Source organism: Hemibagrus wyckioides, linkage group LG24, assembly GCF_019097595.1.
Source record: "Hemibagrus wyckioides isolate EC202008001 linkage group LG24, SWU_Hwy_1.0, whole genome shotgun sequence".
NCBI classification, from domain to species: Eukaryota; Metazoa; Chordata; class Actinopteri; order Siluriformes; family Bagridae; genus Hemibagrus; species Hemibagrus wyckioides.
The window spans coordinates 1,314,943-1,330,517 of NC_080733.1; the positions used below are offsets into that span (position 1 = coordinate 1,314,943).

Below are 15,575 nucleotides of genomic sequence, written 5' to 3' on the forward strand. Positions count from 1 at the left end.
TGCATCATTTTCCAGAATCATATAGAGTTGTCTTCGGAAGGAAACAACATGTTTCAGAAGAGGGGATTTACAACCTAGTGGTATCTTTTTAATTTTTCGACCATTTTTCCATGTCTTTGTAATTCACGCTCAATTATCTCATCGCTAATGAACGGAGGGACGTTGGAAAGAACAAATTTCCTCGCAGGATTTGCAAGCAGAAAAACTTGAAAATACTCTTCTCTAATAACCCCCCCCCCCCCACAAAGTGTGTGTGTGAGAGAGAGAGAGAGAGAAAGTGTGTGTGTGTGTGTGTGAGAGAGAGAGAGAGAGAGAGAGAGAGAGACAGAGAGACAGAGTGTGTGTGTGAGAGAGGGAGAGAGAGAGAGAGAGAGAGAGAGAGAGAGTGTGTGTGTGTGAGAGAGAGAGAGACAGAGTGTGTGTGTGTGTGAGAAAGAGAGAGAGAGAGAGAGAGAGAAAGTGTGTGTGTGTGAGAGAGAGAGAGAGAGAGAGAGAGAGAGAGAGAGAGAGAGTGTGTGTGAGAGAGAGAGAGAGAGGGAGAGTGGAAGACTTTTGACGGTCATTTATTAAATCCAATTATTCGTTTACTTTAGCAGCACATTGCACATTCACAAGGGAAAGTGAATAAATAAATAGATAAATAATTAAATAAATTAAGTAGTCAGTTTATAAAGATAAATAAATAAATAAATGGCACATCAAAAAACTAGTTAAAAACCATTAAAATACACAGGAAGTTAAAAAAAGTTCATCTGAACTCAAACATGCAAACAGCAGCTCATCATTTACACCAGTGCACACGGCTCCCCCATCACACCACATCAACTGGAACTGTTCAAGGTCATTCATACTTTTATAAAAGTAGAAATCAACAAAGACCCTTGTTCTGACCAGTCTCTGAAAAATTACGGTAGCATGGTGTGTTCTGTGTCACTTTGTTCTTTCTGCTGGTGTAGATGGCCAGTTTCGCCTGGCCCAGGATAAAATTGACCAGCTGACACTTGAACCTTTCTTTTCTGGTGTATTTAAAACCAAGGATAAAAACCTGTGGGGTAAAAACCGTGTTAAAACACTCAAAGACACTCGCTAAAACACTAAAAAGTGGACGAAGTCTAAAACAGTTCATAAAAGCATGAAACACTGTCTCCCTCTGTAAACAAAAAGGACACTCATGTGTGACCTCTGGGTTTAAAATACAGATAAAAGCGTTTACAGAGACAATGCCATGCAGTATTCTCCACTGCAGGTCACCTGTTCTTTTAGTTAACGGTGGTTTGTACAACGTTCGCCACTCTGGCTTTACATCATCGTTCAGCCCATGGACACTGTGCCAGGGCGTGTCTTCCCTCCCGTCTAGCCATCTCTTGGTGTAAACTTTTACACACAGTTTATAGAGGCTCTTACCCGAGGCTGTGTTGAGGCCTATAGCTGTTCTTTCCCCATCTCCGAGGAGGGGACCTGAGACCTCTGACAGATTAGGTACAAGAGAAAGAACTGGATTGGTCTCACCTTCCTCAGAGCTGACCACCCCTGTGCAGTAGTCCCTGAGCTGCATGCGCTCTTCAGATGTAAGTGCTGACCTCCACCTCTGTAAAAGCTGTGCAATCACACGTACAGACTTTACCCCTAGCTTTGTTGCTACATCATCTGAGTGAGCAAAGTCCGGTCCTGACAGTTGCACCAACCGTCGTAGTGTTACAGTCCTTGTGGAGATCAACGCTCTAGTTAGAGCTGGAGAGATCCTGCTGGTGACATCCAGCCGAGCGCCATGGATGAGAGGTTCATCGAGAAGCCAGCACAGTGACGAACAGTCTTCCTTCTGCAATCTGAACTGGTTAAAAACTTTAAAAATACCTTGATAAAAAGCTGGTAATCCAGTTAAGCTTAGTTGCTTTGTGTCCATTAAAAACAGTGACCTGTCCAGACCCCATCCTCCCACTGTGTGTAGTATTCCGTTCGCAGCTGCTCTCCATGAGAGGTTCTCTGGGCCAGTGAGGAGCTTCTGTACATGATAAAGACGAAAGGCCACAGTCCTGCTGGATAAGTGGATAAGTCCTTGTCCGCTCTCTTCCTTGGGTAGGTATAGAATGCTTTGTGGTAACCAGTGCAGCTTGTCCCAGAAGAAGTCCACCATCATGGCCTGCAGGTCTGCTAGTAGTTTTGGAGGGGGGTCAATACAGGCCAGTCTGTGCCATAACATTGAAGCAACTAGATTGTTTATAACCAAAGTTCTGCCCTTATATGACATCTTTGGAACGAGCCATTTCCATTTATTCACACGTCCTTTTAGCTTTTCACTTATGCCTTCCCGGTTTTTCTTAACATAGCTGCTGTCTCCCAGGTACACTCCCAAATATTTAAAATCACCTGTTCTCCAGGTCAAATTATCCGGGAGACATGGTTCCCCACCTTTCCAATCCCCAACTAAAATGGCTTCCCTTTTGTTCCAGTTTACTTTTGCAGAAGATATCACATTAAACTTAATTATGATGTCAGTTAAAATATCAATATCTCTTTGTTCAGTCACCATCACAACAACATCATCGGCATAGGCAGAAACACAGTATGGGGTATTGCACCTTGGTATAGACAGACCAGAAATCTTGCTTCTTATCTGACATAGTAAAGGTTCTATGGCTAGGGCGTATAACATGCCAGACAGAGAGCAGCCCTGCCTAATATACCCCTATACACTTTAAAAGGCACAGATAAACCACCGTTAACTTTCAGTACGCTCTCAATGTCGCTGTACAGCACCTGGATCATGGCCTTGAACCCGGAGTTGAACCCAAAATTCTCTAACGCCCTCCACAAATACTGGTGTTCAACCCGGTCGAAAGCCTTCTCCTGATCTATGAAAATAAGACCAGTCTTCAGCCCCAATAGCCTAGAGACGTCCAAAATGTCACGAATTAAGTGTACATTGTCGTGGATAGACCTGCCAGGCACACAGTACGTCTGGTCAAAGTGGATGACTTGCTCCATCACCTTCCCTAGTCTTATTGCTAATGCTTTTGAGAGCACCTTGCAGTCTGTGCAGAGTAAGGAGACAGGGCGCCAGTTCCTAAGGTCAGTCTGGTCTCCCTTCTTTGGGAGTAGGGTCAGGACTGCTCTATGGCTACTCAGCGGCAGTCTGCCTTCGCTTATGTTCACCTTCAACACTTCCAGCAAGTCCTGCCCTATCACTGACCAGAAAGCCTTAAAAAACTCAACCGAAAGCCCATTGATTCCAGGTGACCGCCCATTTTGCATGCTGTTGATTGCAACCTCCAACTCATCGAGGGTCAGCTCCCTGTCCAGTTCCCTAGCTGAATCATCGGTTATTTTAGGAAGATTCCCGACAAGATCTTCCTCCACCTCCTGCACAGCTGCGAGCTCACTCCTGTACAGCTTTGAGTAAAAGCTGACTGTCTGCTTGCGAATTTCAGTGGGATCAGTTACAAGCTCCCCTGAATCTGTACGCAAAGCATGTATGAACCTTTTCTGTCCATTTTTTTTCTAAAAAAAAATGGCACTTTTGCCACATCCCACCAATCTTGCAGTGATGTAAAAGTCGGCTTCTCGAGCCTAAAAGCATCCCAAAAGAAAATAAAACTCTCTCTAAAATTAACATCATCTAAAAGAGCAGTATTAAAATGCCAGTAGGCACTACGTGGCTTTACATTGCTCTTCTTAAAAGTGCACTGTACCATAAAATGATCTGAAAAACCCACAGGATAAATAACACAGGACCTAAAAATATTCAGCTGATGTTTAAAAGTGTAAAAACGATCAAGCCTTGCTAGTGAGAGGAGGTTCTCTTTACAATGGGACCAGGTGTATTGTCTCTCTGTTTCAAGGAAAGCCCTCCAAACATCACTCAGGTCATGTGTTGTGATTAACTCACACAGGCGTTTGCGAGAGGCAGCATGAGGTTCTAAATGGTTCCTATCTAAAACATCTTCAGTGCAGTTAAAATCCCCACCAATGATTAAAACTTCACTCTGACTACAGGAACCAATGACAGTGCTTAAAATGTTTAAGAACACCATTCTCTCCACACTTAGGGTGGGAGCGTACACACAAATAAAAACAAAAACCTCTTTCTCATAAAACGCTCGCACTTTTAAAAGCCTGCCTTTTAAAACTTCTTCAACATCATAAGACTGTGGGCTAAAAGACTGTGAAAATAATTGCTAGATGGCAATATGATTCAGAAAGTTTTTAAACGAGCTTCTCTTTATTTGAGACCATCAGAGCCTCTTCAAGTAAGTATAAGACATAAACAAAACCAATTTGAACCCCAAAGTAATATTTAGTTTATTTTTTCAAAAGTTGAAAAGTTCAATTTTTGTCATACTTTTTGACATTAATACAAATCTAACAGTGCAGTGGTGTACAGTATTGTGGATCAGGTTTGACTACAGGTTTCTTGTTTTTTGTAGTCTGTGTATGGAGAAACCTCAGATTCTGAAGATAACTGTGGGGAAGAGGAGGTAGACATAGGCGATACGGAAGATGAGTCCCCATCAGAGTCCTCAAGATAACAACAGGGTATCACACCGTTGTTTCAGCAAGTGCTCAAAACTCAACAGCAGAGTTACCAGCAGCAGAGTCCCATGCCATGCCAAGATCCATTTCAGTGCAACATGAAACAATTGGCCAGGCCAGTGCCAGTTTTCATCCATCAACAAATGCCCAAGCCTGTTCCAGCAACCAACAGGAAACACCAAAAAGCACCCGAGCTTCATCACCACCAAACAGCTCCACCTCAAGGCGCTGGCAAAATGATTATGGAACTTACATTAATCTCATAGATGATGCCGAAGATGAAGATGATGATGAACAATACACAGCTATTATTGCCAGTATTGAGGACCAGACGTAAGTGCATTGTTAAACTGCAGAAATAATTTTCTAAATTTTTGACATCTAGAAATGAAGGGCTATTAGTTAACTAAGCAGGTGTATTTAAAAGTTGAAAAATGCTATCGTCAACATTTACATAGCCTGCACAAAGCCATTTATTAGACTTCTTACTACATTAAGATGGACTCTTTAGATTTGGTTACATTACGTCAAAATCTCAACAATAAACTCTCACTTAAACATATATTACTCTTGGTGTAGAAGTGTAAATTGTTGTGATTGGAGTAAATACAAGCTGAATGTACTGCAACTTCAAATGTGAAAAGTTGATACCTGGTTTGGATATTTCTACTCTTTAGAAGTATTGCCTTTGGATTCAGGCACATCTGTTTACGTTAATAGCCCTCTAATCAGATGAATAGTTGGATTAATGCTGTCCATGGAAACATGTTTTCTGAAAAATGTATTTTCTGTAATTGTTATTTTAGACGACCAAAAGAAGAAACCTCCATAAGTGAAATTTTAAAAGAACTCAGTGAACAGATCACAAGCACAGGCATTTGCAAATTCAGTAGCAATCGTACCGCAGTGCTTGATGGAGCTATTCGAGGCTTTCGAAGAATATCATACAACCCAAACCACACAATGTGCATTAAGTTTTCTGATGACATGGGAACAACTGAAGAGGCTGTTGATCTCGGTGGCCCACGACGAGAGTTTCTGCGGTTACTTATGGAAGCCCTTTCTCAGTCTGAAATGTTTGAGGGACATCTGAACATGGCTCTTGACTCCTTTGGTATGTACAATTGCATCAAGTCAGTTAAAATGATAGTAATATTGAATTTGTGCCACACTGTTATAACAAAGCCTGATTGGTCTTTTTATTCCCCATTTGTCCAGCTGTGCGGGATGACAGATATTTTTTTGCTGGTCGATCCACTGCTGTCAGCCTGGTTCATGGAGGCCCACCACCATGTCTCCTCTCTGAAACTCTTTTTAACTGCTTAGTTAAAGGACCAGAGATGAGCAGACCAGTCATTGAGGATATTGCAGACAATGAACTTTATGAAAAACTGAAAAAGGTGTGTGGGGATTTATTTTTCTACTTGGGTTATTAATTAATTATTTTGTAAGGCATGCTGTAAGTGTTTTGCTTTGGGATGTTTTAAAAAAAAAAAATACATATTTATTATTTTTATTTATTTATTTGTTTGTGTGGAACCAGGTCTCTGAATCCAGAACTCTGGAAGAGCTTCAGACATCCACAGAGCCGTTGACAGATTATTAATTTCCTAATGCTGGATGCCTAAGACCTCTTGCATGTTTGAAGGACAAGAATCAGTTACTAGAGGACGTTGTAATGTTTCAGGTGGTTCACCGTGTCCGTGGTCCCTTTGAAAGGTGCATGTTGTCTCAGTGAACACTGCGCTGTCCTAGTCAAAATTATTTTAGCTAATCTATAGGTTTACCACTTGGGTCTGCCTAGCCATTGAAATAAAAAGCAATAATCTCAAGGGCTTATAGAAATACTGTTAAATAGTGAAGTGTTGGATTATTTTTTCTGTCTTGATTCTGTATACTTAGGTTTAGAGATGGATTGAAGACTCTTGGAGTGCTCCAGAAGATTCAGCAACATCCAGAGGCTTTTTGTGACGCCCTCTGCTACAGACCAAGGAACCTAACAGCAGACATCATGGACACACTGTTTGAAATCAGATGGTCAGAGACAGGGAGCAATGCACGAGTGGATGAGAACCAAGTGGTCGCCTATTGGAGAGATTACCTTCAGGATGCTGAAGGTGGGCATCTTTAGTGTTATAACCTTTAGGATATTTTAGCATACTGTCAGACACCAGTAACTGATGTTAAAGATGTTTGAAAGATTGTATTTAAAAAAAGAGATACCTATAGAGGGGAGATACACTGCTGTTCATAAGTTTGGGATCACTGAAGTTTTTTACAGAAGACACTTATGATAATCAAGGCTACATTCATCTGATCAAAATAACAGTAATACTGTGTAATATGATTTAAAATAAGTTTAGTATTTTAATGTACTTTAAACTGTAATTTATTGTGTTGTGAAGCTGAATTTTCTGTGATACATTCGTGAGGATTTTTTTGATGAATAGAACAGCAACTATTCAAAGTAGAATTCTTTTTGTAACAGTTTTACTATTACTTTTTATCAGTTTAACACATCTTTGCTGGATAAAAATACTGACCAAACTTGTGAACGGTACTGCACATTATATTGTTAGAAAGATTGTTATAGATGTTTTGAATAGATGCTGTTCTTTTCATCTTTTTATTTATCAAACTATCCTGAAAAAAGGATCACAGTTTCCACATAAATCTGAAGCAGCAAAACTGTTTTCAACACTGATGTTTCTTGATCATCAAATCCTCATATTAGAATGGTTTTTGAAGGATCATGTGACACTGAACACTGGAGTAATGATGCTGAAAATTCAGCACATCACGGGGAATGCATTTTATCATATATTCTAATAGAAAGCAGTTAATTTGTAATGACTGTTTTACTGAACCCAAACTTTTAAACAGTAGTGCATTTTTTGTTTAGTTTTTTGTCAGTATGTTTGTTCCTTATAGGAATCAAACCTATAAAGTATATCCATTGTGAACTGTATGCACCAGGTACCTGTCATGTCGGTTAGTGTTTAGTGTAAGCCACTGTATACAGGATTAATTATTGATCTTACCAACATTTTTAATCTTTTCTATACTACCTTTCCAAAGCTGGAGGACATTTTAACATTTGCAACAGGATCAAATGTGGTGCCACCCATTGGCTTTTCTCCTCAGCCCTCTCTAGAATTCCTTCATAATGAAGAAAGATATCCAGTGGCCAACACGTGCATCAACTGCCTTCGACTCCCCATCCACAAAACGTATGAGGACTTTAAAAATGACATGGACTTTGGAATCCAAAATACTCAGGGTTTTGGAATGGAGTAGATGCATGAAACCATTTCTTGCTGTGTTTTGTTGAGTTCATAGTACTGCAGGAATGTTTGTGAAGACTATTGTATGCTGAATTAATTTTTACAAGTACTCTAAGAATGTGGTTGTGGTAGAGGCACACTGTCCTGTTTAAGTGTACATCAGTGCACTTATTTCTGTATTATTTAGCATTTTCAGTACTGTAGTTTACAAGTGAATAATTACTTCAGTTAATGAGAGAGGCTTGTTAGAGTTTTGTTGAGCCAAAAATGAACATGAACATCGGTGAAGACTTTTATTTAGACTTTTTACATGTACTGTAAGAATGTGGTTGTGGTAGAGGCACACTGTACTCTTTAAGTTTACATCCATGCCTCTGAAAAAAAGTGCACTTCATTCATTTTCTTTATGGTAGTTCAGATGTGAATAACCTCAGTTACTGAGGTAGCCTTCTTAGAAAGGGTTTTTTTGTTGCACTTTAATTATTTGACTAAACTCTGTAGGAAAACAGTGGTTTGTTCAAATGTGATTTTGTGTATGTTTTCTTTCTAAACTTACTACAATTTGCACTACCAAGCACCTTAAACTGTGTAAAGAAATTTGTGAAGAGGCTAATGTCATATTTCGTTAAAATAAACATGACTGGTTCTAAGATTCTTAACATATTTATTGTATGGTAAAATAAGCAATTATTAACTTAATGTCCATGACAAGGCAACACTTCTGCATATGACCCACTTAGTTTACAGTACTTGGGGGAAAAGTTTGTTTCAAGAAAATTCACAAGAGCCACAAAAATGTCAGTTCCGTGATTACCGTCATCTTGTAAAGAATCAAATGTCTGGTGGATTTCATTCATAGTGGTGTCGTTTACTTGAAAGGTGTTTTCAGGAATCTCAACTTGGCTGCTGAACGCATCTGCTGATAGTGTCCCAGTGTCAACATTATTTGAAGCATCAAATACACTATCCACAGCCATGCTATTCTGTCCCATATGACCAATCACTCCTCTGTACCACAACTGCAAAGGTGTCATGTGTCTTTCTGTAGACAGAGCGTGGTTATTCCACTGGTTTGTGAATTCCCTGACAGCCCTTTGGATTCGTGGCAGGTAAACAAAATGTAAGGCAAACGCAGTTCAGACAGTGAATCAAGAATAAACTGATTCTCCATGAAACTGATCAAGTCTGAGAAATAGTATGACACTACATGGTTCAGTTTAGCCCAAAGCCGCTTTATCCTTTGATTGTGAACACTACGTCCTGCTATGATGCTCCCCCTGTTCAGGCCTCTTCTGCGCAGCATGAATATTCTCCATGCCATGATCACATCTGACTCTTGAAGGCAGTCCAAAGTTGTGAACCCCTCTTTGGAACAGGTACAAAACACTGGAAGCCCTGTTATTGTTTAGGCAGTCGAGATATATGATTGTACGGCTATACCCATCTACACATCCATGGAATCTGACCAATTTATGGTTTCCATCGATGTGCCTGTCAAAAGAGGAAATGCAATGGACCATTATTAAACCCCTCAGCTTTTTTGTTTGAACTCCCGTTTCCTGCTATAGGCCTACTGTAGGTCACCGAATGTTAAGAAAAAATCAATATTTAAATAGTGATTTATATATTTAATTTAGCTTGCTGCTTCAGCAGACAGTCTTAAAATATGTAATGTAATCTGTAATGCTAGGAATACACACTATTAGAATATTTAATTTACAACATGCCATAATTCATTGGGACCTCCCACACTGTAAATTCTGCAACGAATGGCTTGCCTTCGTCGAAAGCATCGTCTGACAGGGTCAATTTCCTGTAGGATTTAGCGTACCCTCCACCGCTGAATGCGGAATCCCCTTGAGCGAAGGCTTCCCCTCACATATGTTTCACCAGCATTTGGAGTGTGTTCTAGAATTTGCCTAATGGTTAATGTCAGATTCTCATCTGACAGTGGTGTGTATTCAATTGATGGGATAGAAAGACCTTGGTCTGATCCGCTGTCAAATCATACCTTGGGCGACCAGCAGTGCCACTGTGAGCTGTTAGCGGGACGATGCAATTTTCTGTTCCTTGTAGAATTTGGCTGTCAAACTGCTGCAAAATTAAATTGAGATTATGATATAAAGACTCCAGAACAATAATGCATTCTTCAGATCTCTGGTCTCCCACACGACAAACTACATTCGTAATTGAATGGACTGTCCATGCATGGTGCTCTAGTTCAGTAAAGTAGGAGATTGCAGGGTCAGTTTGTAAACATTCTATGCACCGAAGGACACGGGAAAAAAAATTAAAAATATCCTCAGAGTTACCAATAACATGATCACAGACGAAAAAGCCTACTGAAACCACTTCCGGTTACAGTGAAACGACTTCCGGTTACACTAAAGATTGTTTTGCTCTCTTTCTCTCTCACATAAGAACACTGAATGAACAATGTATGAAAATGCACTAGATTTGTCAGGGTGTAACAATACATAAATAAATATAGTGTGTATGTAAGAATGCTCTATATATGCTTATATAGTGTTTCAGTGTGTTCTGTCCCAGACGGCCTCTCATACTTTCTCCCTCTCTCCCTCCCTCTCTCTCTCACACACACACACACACACACACACACACACTTCCTCCCTCCCTCTCTCTCTCACACACACACACACACACTTCCTCCCTCTCTCTCTCTCTCTCTCTCTTTGCTTCCAGCACCTTCCACAAATATTCCTGATCAACCCGGTCAAAAGCCTTTTCTTGATCTAGAGAAATCAGACCAGTCTTTAAGCCCAATAGCCTGGAGACGTCCAAAATGTCACGAATTAAATACACATTATCTAATATGGACCTATCAGGCACACAGTCTTGGTCTTGTTGCATGAGCTGCTCCATTACCTTAGTCAGTCTCAAGGCTAATGCTTTTGGGAGCAGCTTGCAGTCAGTGCACAGTAGTGAGACCGGGGTCCAGTTCTTCAGGTCAGGTCTCCCTTTTTCGGTAGCAGGGTCAGGACGGCCCTCCTGCAGCTCAACGGGAGTTCACCTCTCTGTATACTGTCCCGTAGGACATCCAGCACGTCCTGCCTTATGACGGCCCAGAATGCCTTGTAAAACCGTCTATACCTGACGCCCGTCCATTCTCCATCCCCTGGAGAGCCTCATGAACCTCCTCCAGTGTCAGCTCCCTGTCCAGCTCTCTCGCTGCTTGCTCAGAGAGCTTTGGCAGGTCCATGAGGAAGCTGTCCTCCACTACTTGTGCCCCTGACCACTCGCTGCTGTACAGCTTCGAGTAGAAGCTTACTGTCTGCTGGTGAATTTCAGTGGGCTCAGATACGAGATCCCCTGATTCTGTTTGCACAGCATGTATAAATCTTTTCTGTCCATTCTTCTGCTCTAAACTGAAGAAGAACTTTGAAGGAGCGTCCATCTCAGCAGCGCTTTTAAAGCGTGAGCAGACCAGCGCCCCCTGTGCTGTAATGTCTAACAGGTCATTCATTTTGGCTTTTTTATGTTTGAGGGCTTCAACATGCCCTCGATTTCCGGTGGCCTCCAAATGCTGGAGCTCCACTATTTCTATCTCCAGAGCTTTCAGAGATCTAACAATGTCTCTTGTGACATTGAGAGTGTACTGCTGACAAAATTCTTTGACTTGTGCTTTTGTCACATCCCACCACAGCTGAAGTGAACTAAAAGCTGCCTTCTCAGATTTAAAACAATTCCATAAATAAATAAAAGACTCTTTAAAATTAGTGTCTTCTAAAAGAGCAGTGTTAAAATGCCAGTAGGCACTCCTAGGTTTAACCTTCTCTTTAGTGATAGTACACTGGACCATACTGTGGTCAGAGATACCTACTGGAACAATAAAACACTTTGTAAAAAACGTCAGCTGATGCTTAAAACCATAAAAGCGATCTAATCTCACCAGGGAGAGTGTGTTATCTATGGCATGGACTGTCTCTTATTCTTATGAATTTCTTATGAATTTTGAAATTCTTATTAAGTTCTCCATATGTCACTTAACTCGTGGGCCTCCACCATCTCCCACAGGCGCTTACGGGAAGCCGCATGAGGTTCTGTGTGGTTCCGATCTAAAACATCTGTAGTACAGTTAAAATCACCACCCAGAATTAAAATCTCTGCAGTGTTGCAGTCAGCAATGACATTGTTCAATGTATCTAAAAAATGTCATCCTCTCCACTGCACTGGTGGGAGTGTACACACAGATAAAAACTAAAACCTCATTCTCATAAAAAGTTTTCACTTTTAAAAGCCTCCCATTCAAAATCCACCACTGAGCGTTGTGTTATGGCTTAAAATCACCAACCCATCCCACTCCTTCACCCAATCAGCTGCATTGCTGGTATCGCTGTGGGTTTCCTGCAGCATGGCAACGTCAATGTGCTTCTGCTTTAAAACTTCATACAGTTTAGCTCTCTTGTTCTGCTCTCTTGTTCCATTAATATTTAAACTCGCAATATTAATACCCTTCATTAAAATAAATAAAATAAATAAAACTAAACCACTCTAACATAAAAAACAATAAACATCAGTCATCATCAGAGATTTCCCTATTCAATCTCGTTATCAGTTTCTTCAGACGGAAAATTTAAACATCATTAAAAGCTCCTTCTCTTCTGAAGAACTTAATGTCGTGAATGAACTGTTTATGGTCCGGGAAAAACTCTTCTAAGGCGATATTCTTTTGCCATTTGTTGTTCCTTAAAAACTCTTTAATATCCTCTGCACTATACATGATATTTAACTGTTCCTCTTGAGAATCGAATATTAAAATAGTGTCTGACATGCAGTCATCACTGTCTGATTTTGGTTCCTCCACCCTTCTTTTTTTCCCCGTCCCTTACCTTGCTTTTTCCTTTTATTTGGCACTTTAAAGACGGGCTCATCCACCATGTCCACGTCTCCCCCGTCCCCCTGCACTGGTGTAGTGTCCGGTGTTTCCAGGCGGTCTCTGTACCTCCGTGCCTGCCTCTGCCAGCGCAGGCAGCTCCAGCACTGCTCCAGAACCCACTGAGCTCTTCTCAGCGGAGCACGGCTTCTCCCGGTCCGGTTGAGCCGAGTATGGCTCTTCCACAGCCGGTTCGGCCGTGCATGGCTTTTCCAGGGCTGAGGTAGCTCCAGTGGGCTTCTGGGCTGCAGGCTAGGCTTGGAATTCACTTTCTTTAGGGTCTGGTGCAGCAGCAGTTCCGTGGCCCTCAGCAGTCGGCCGAACTTTAGCTGCAGGGGGAATGACCATGAAAACCATTCTCCTAAAATTCACCAAGTGCTTTACCAGTGGGGACTTACAACCAAGGGGGATTCTCTTAATGGGGGAGACAATTCGCCCATAGCGAGACAGCTCTTTACCAATAGCCTCATCAGAAATAAAAGGAGGGACATTGGACAACATAACTTTCTTAGCTGGGGAACTGAGGGGAGGAATCAGTACTGTCTCATTATTTACCGCAATATACCACAATATTTCTCCAGTAAAATTATCTGGCTTGAAGCATGCAAAACCAACAATGACCCACGAGTAATTGCAGGTTATTTCCTACAAGCTGTTGCTGAGAATAACGGATGTCCACAAAGAATTCTCATTGACCATGAAACTGAAAATATGCATTTAGCAGATATGCAGATGTTCTTCAGAGACACTGAGAGTGCAGAATGTGTCACTCTTGGTCCAAGCACCAGAGAATTGAACGATGGTGGTCCACTTTGAGAAGCCAGTGCATACAATTTTGGATGGATCATTTTGAACAACTTAAAGAAGATGGACACTTTGTTGATACTTTCATTGACAAATCTCTCATTCAGTTTTGCTTCCAACATTTTATATGGGTAACTTATTTTGGTCACTAAATGATTTATTGAATTTACTCAATTTTTTTAAGGTAAGTGTTTGCAATCAATTTATTTTAGCTACATTTAAATAAACAAATTTAGTTCACTGACTTTGAACTGAATTTGTTTAAATGTAGCTAAAATAAATTGTTTGCAACGACTTACCTTAAAAAAATTGAGTAAATTCAATAAATCATTTTTTTCAGTGTATCAGAGATTTGATCAGATTTGATTTTTATCCTTATGGAAAGTATTGAAGTTTAATTATAACTTAATATTTATTGATATACCCTACAATGCGGAGTTTTGTGAATTCATTTGGCAAGACAATGTAGCATATATGTTTCATTTATTGTTATTATTTATTTATTTATTTTTCATGAAGGAAGAGCTTGATGAAATAGTCAGTGCCTGGAATTGCCACAGGATATGGCCAACTCACAACCACGTGCTCCCAGTGGTCGACCTTCAATAATGTTTGCTGTTCCCAGCTTATATGGAGTGCAGAATTTCTTGCATCCAACTGAACAGAGTATTTGCCAAGAGGAGTGTTTATTTAAAGAGTACCCTTGTGATGAGGATGTCTTTCAACTGTGTGTCGAACTCATGGCTGAGCATAACCTTATCATGTCAGATGATGTTTATGAAATTACAGACCTTTACCTCCAGCTTCATGAACTGATCCTTCAAGGACTGGATTTGGAAGGCTAGATTCTAATCTAACCTAATCTAATCTAAAAAAAAAAAGCATTGACTATAAGCTAAAGGTATTGTTTCAGTTGTTTTACTATTTCAGATTGCTAAAATTGGTATAAAAGTAATATTTTACTTAAAAGAACTTTATATCTGTGTCTGTAGGTGTTGAACTGAAGCATTTCACCAAGATGATGTTTATGAAATAACAGAGCTTTACCTCCAACTGGACTGGACTTGGAGGACTAGATTCACCATTCTAATCAAATCTACAACATTCACTATAAGCTATTTAAAGGTATTGTTTTTTAATTGTTTTAGGTGGCCAAAATTTGTATAAAAGTAATGTTTTCCTTAAGTGAACTTTATATCTTTGTAGGTGTTGAACTGCAGCCTGCAATTACTCTCCCTACCTAAGCAACCTTGGACCACTGGATGGAATCACAGAGCTAGGGTTAGGGTTACTGTATGAATTATTCTTTGTTTATTTTTTTTTTATTTTTTACAGCTTCTCTTCTCTTATCGTTCTCTTATCTCTCATTCTCTCATCTGTCTTGCTGCTTGTATCTTGTCTACTTCATACTCTTGGTGACTTTTCTGTACTATTTTTTTGAGGATGGACTCATCAGAGAGTATCTCTGAGACTTGAGCAAAACGGTCAGTTACCATACTAGTATTTCTAGTGCTGAGAATTCCTTTATCAACAGACAGAACAGCTGAATGATGGAGTCTGTTCTGGTCCATTGTTCACCTAAGTCCTGTCTGTATTTTAACTTAAATACTCCATTAGATGAATAATATGATGTTCAGACTGTAATGTCTTACTGCTTTAACAGTTTAGATTTTATTTAGATCTGTCTTTAGGATGATTTAATTTAAGGCTTTTGTACATATTGGGTATGGAATAATATTCCTATAAGGGTCCTATATGTCAGGGGTTTCAGAATCAGGGACAGTGGGCCTCCTTTCTGACACAACATACATTTGTTAGCGACTTTAATCAACTGTGTTAACATTAAATATTAAAAGTTAGACTTTTATCTGAATAATAAGATTGTTGTGTTTTCTGACATTTTATTGCTGTCCCATTTAAGGGCTGTAAGGTGTTTTAGTCACGTGGTGTGAAAGCGGCGCTGTGCAGACCGACAGGTGTAGGACATTAAAGTATCGTGAGAGCGGCTCTAGAGCATATTCGAGCGCACACTCTCGCGGTATTTTGGAGATGTCAGTCAAAAT

The 15,575-nt window shown here is 40.2% G+C and overlaps 1 protein-coding gene across 2 annotated transcripts; it reads left to right on the forward strand.

Moving 5' to 3' along the window:
- Positions 1-2,239: 2,239 nt before the first annotated feature.
- LOC131344925 (G2/M phase-specific E3 ubiquitin-protein ligase-like) lies at positions 2,240-7,599 on the forward strand. 2 transcript variants are annotated; one of them, XR_009203415.1, is made up of 5 exons: positions 2,240-4,863; positions 5,337-5,644; positions 5,749-5,930; positions 6,074-6,249; positions 6,433-7,599. XR_009203415.1 is itself a non-coding variant. In XM_058377481.1 (4 exons), exons 1-4 carry the CDS (start codon positions 4,604-4,606, stop codon positions 6,134-6,136), a joined length of 813 nt encoding a protein of 270 aa, XP_058233464.1. In that variant the 5' UTR covers positions 2,240-4,603; the 3' UTR covers positions 6,137-6,380. The 2 variants fall into 2 exon arrangements, 1 of the variants encoding a protein (XP_058233464.1); XM_058377481.1 differs by lacking the exon at positions 6,433-7,599 and having other exon boundaries at positions 6,074-6,380.
- Positions 7,600-15,575: the final 7,976 nt, after the last annotated feature.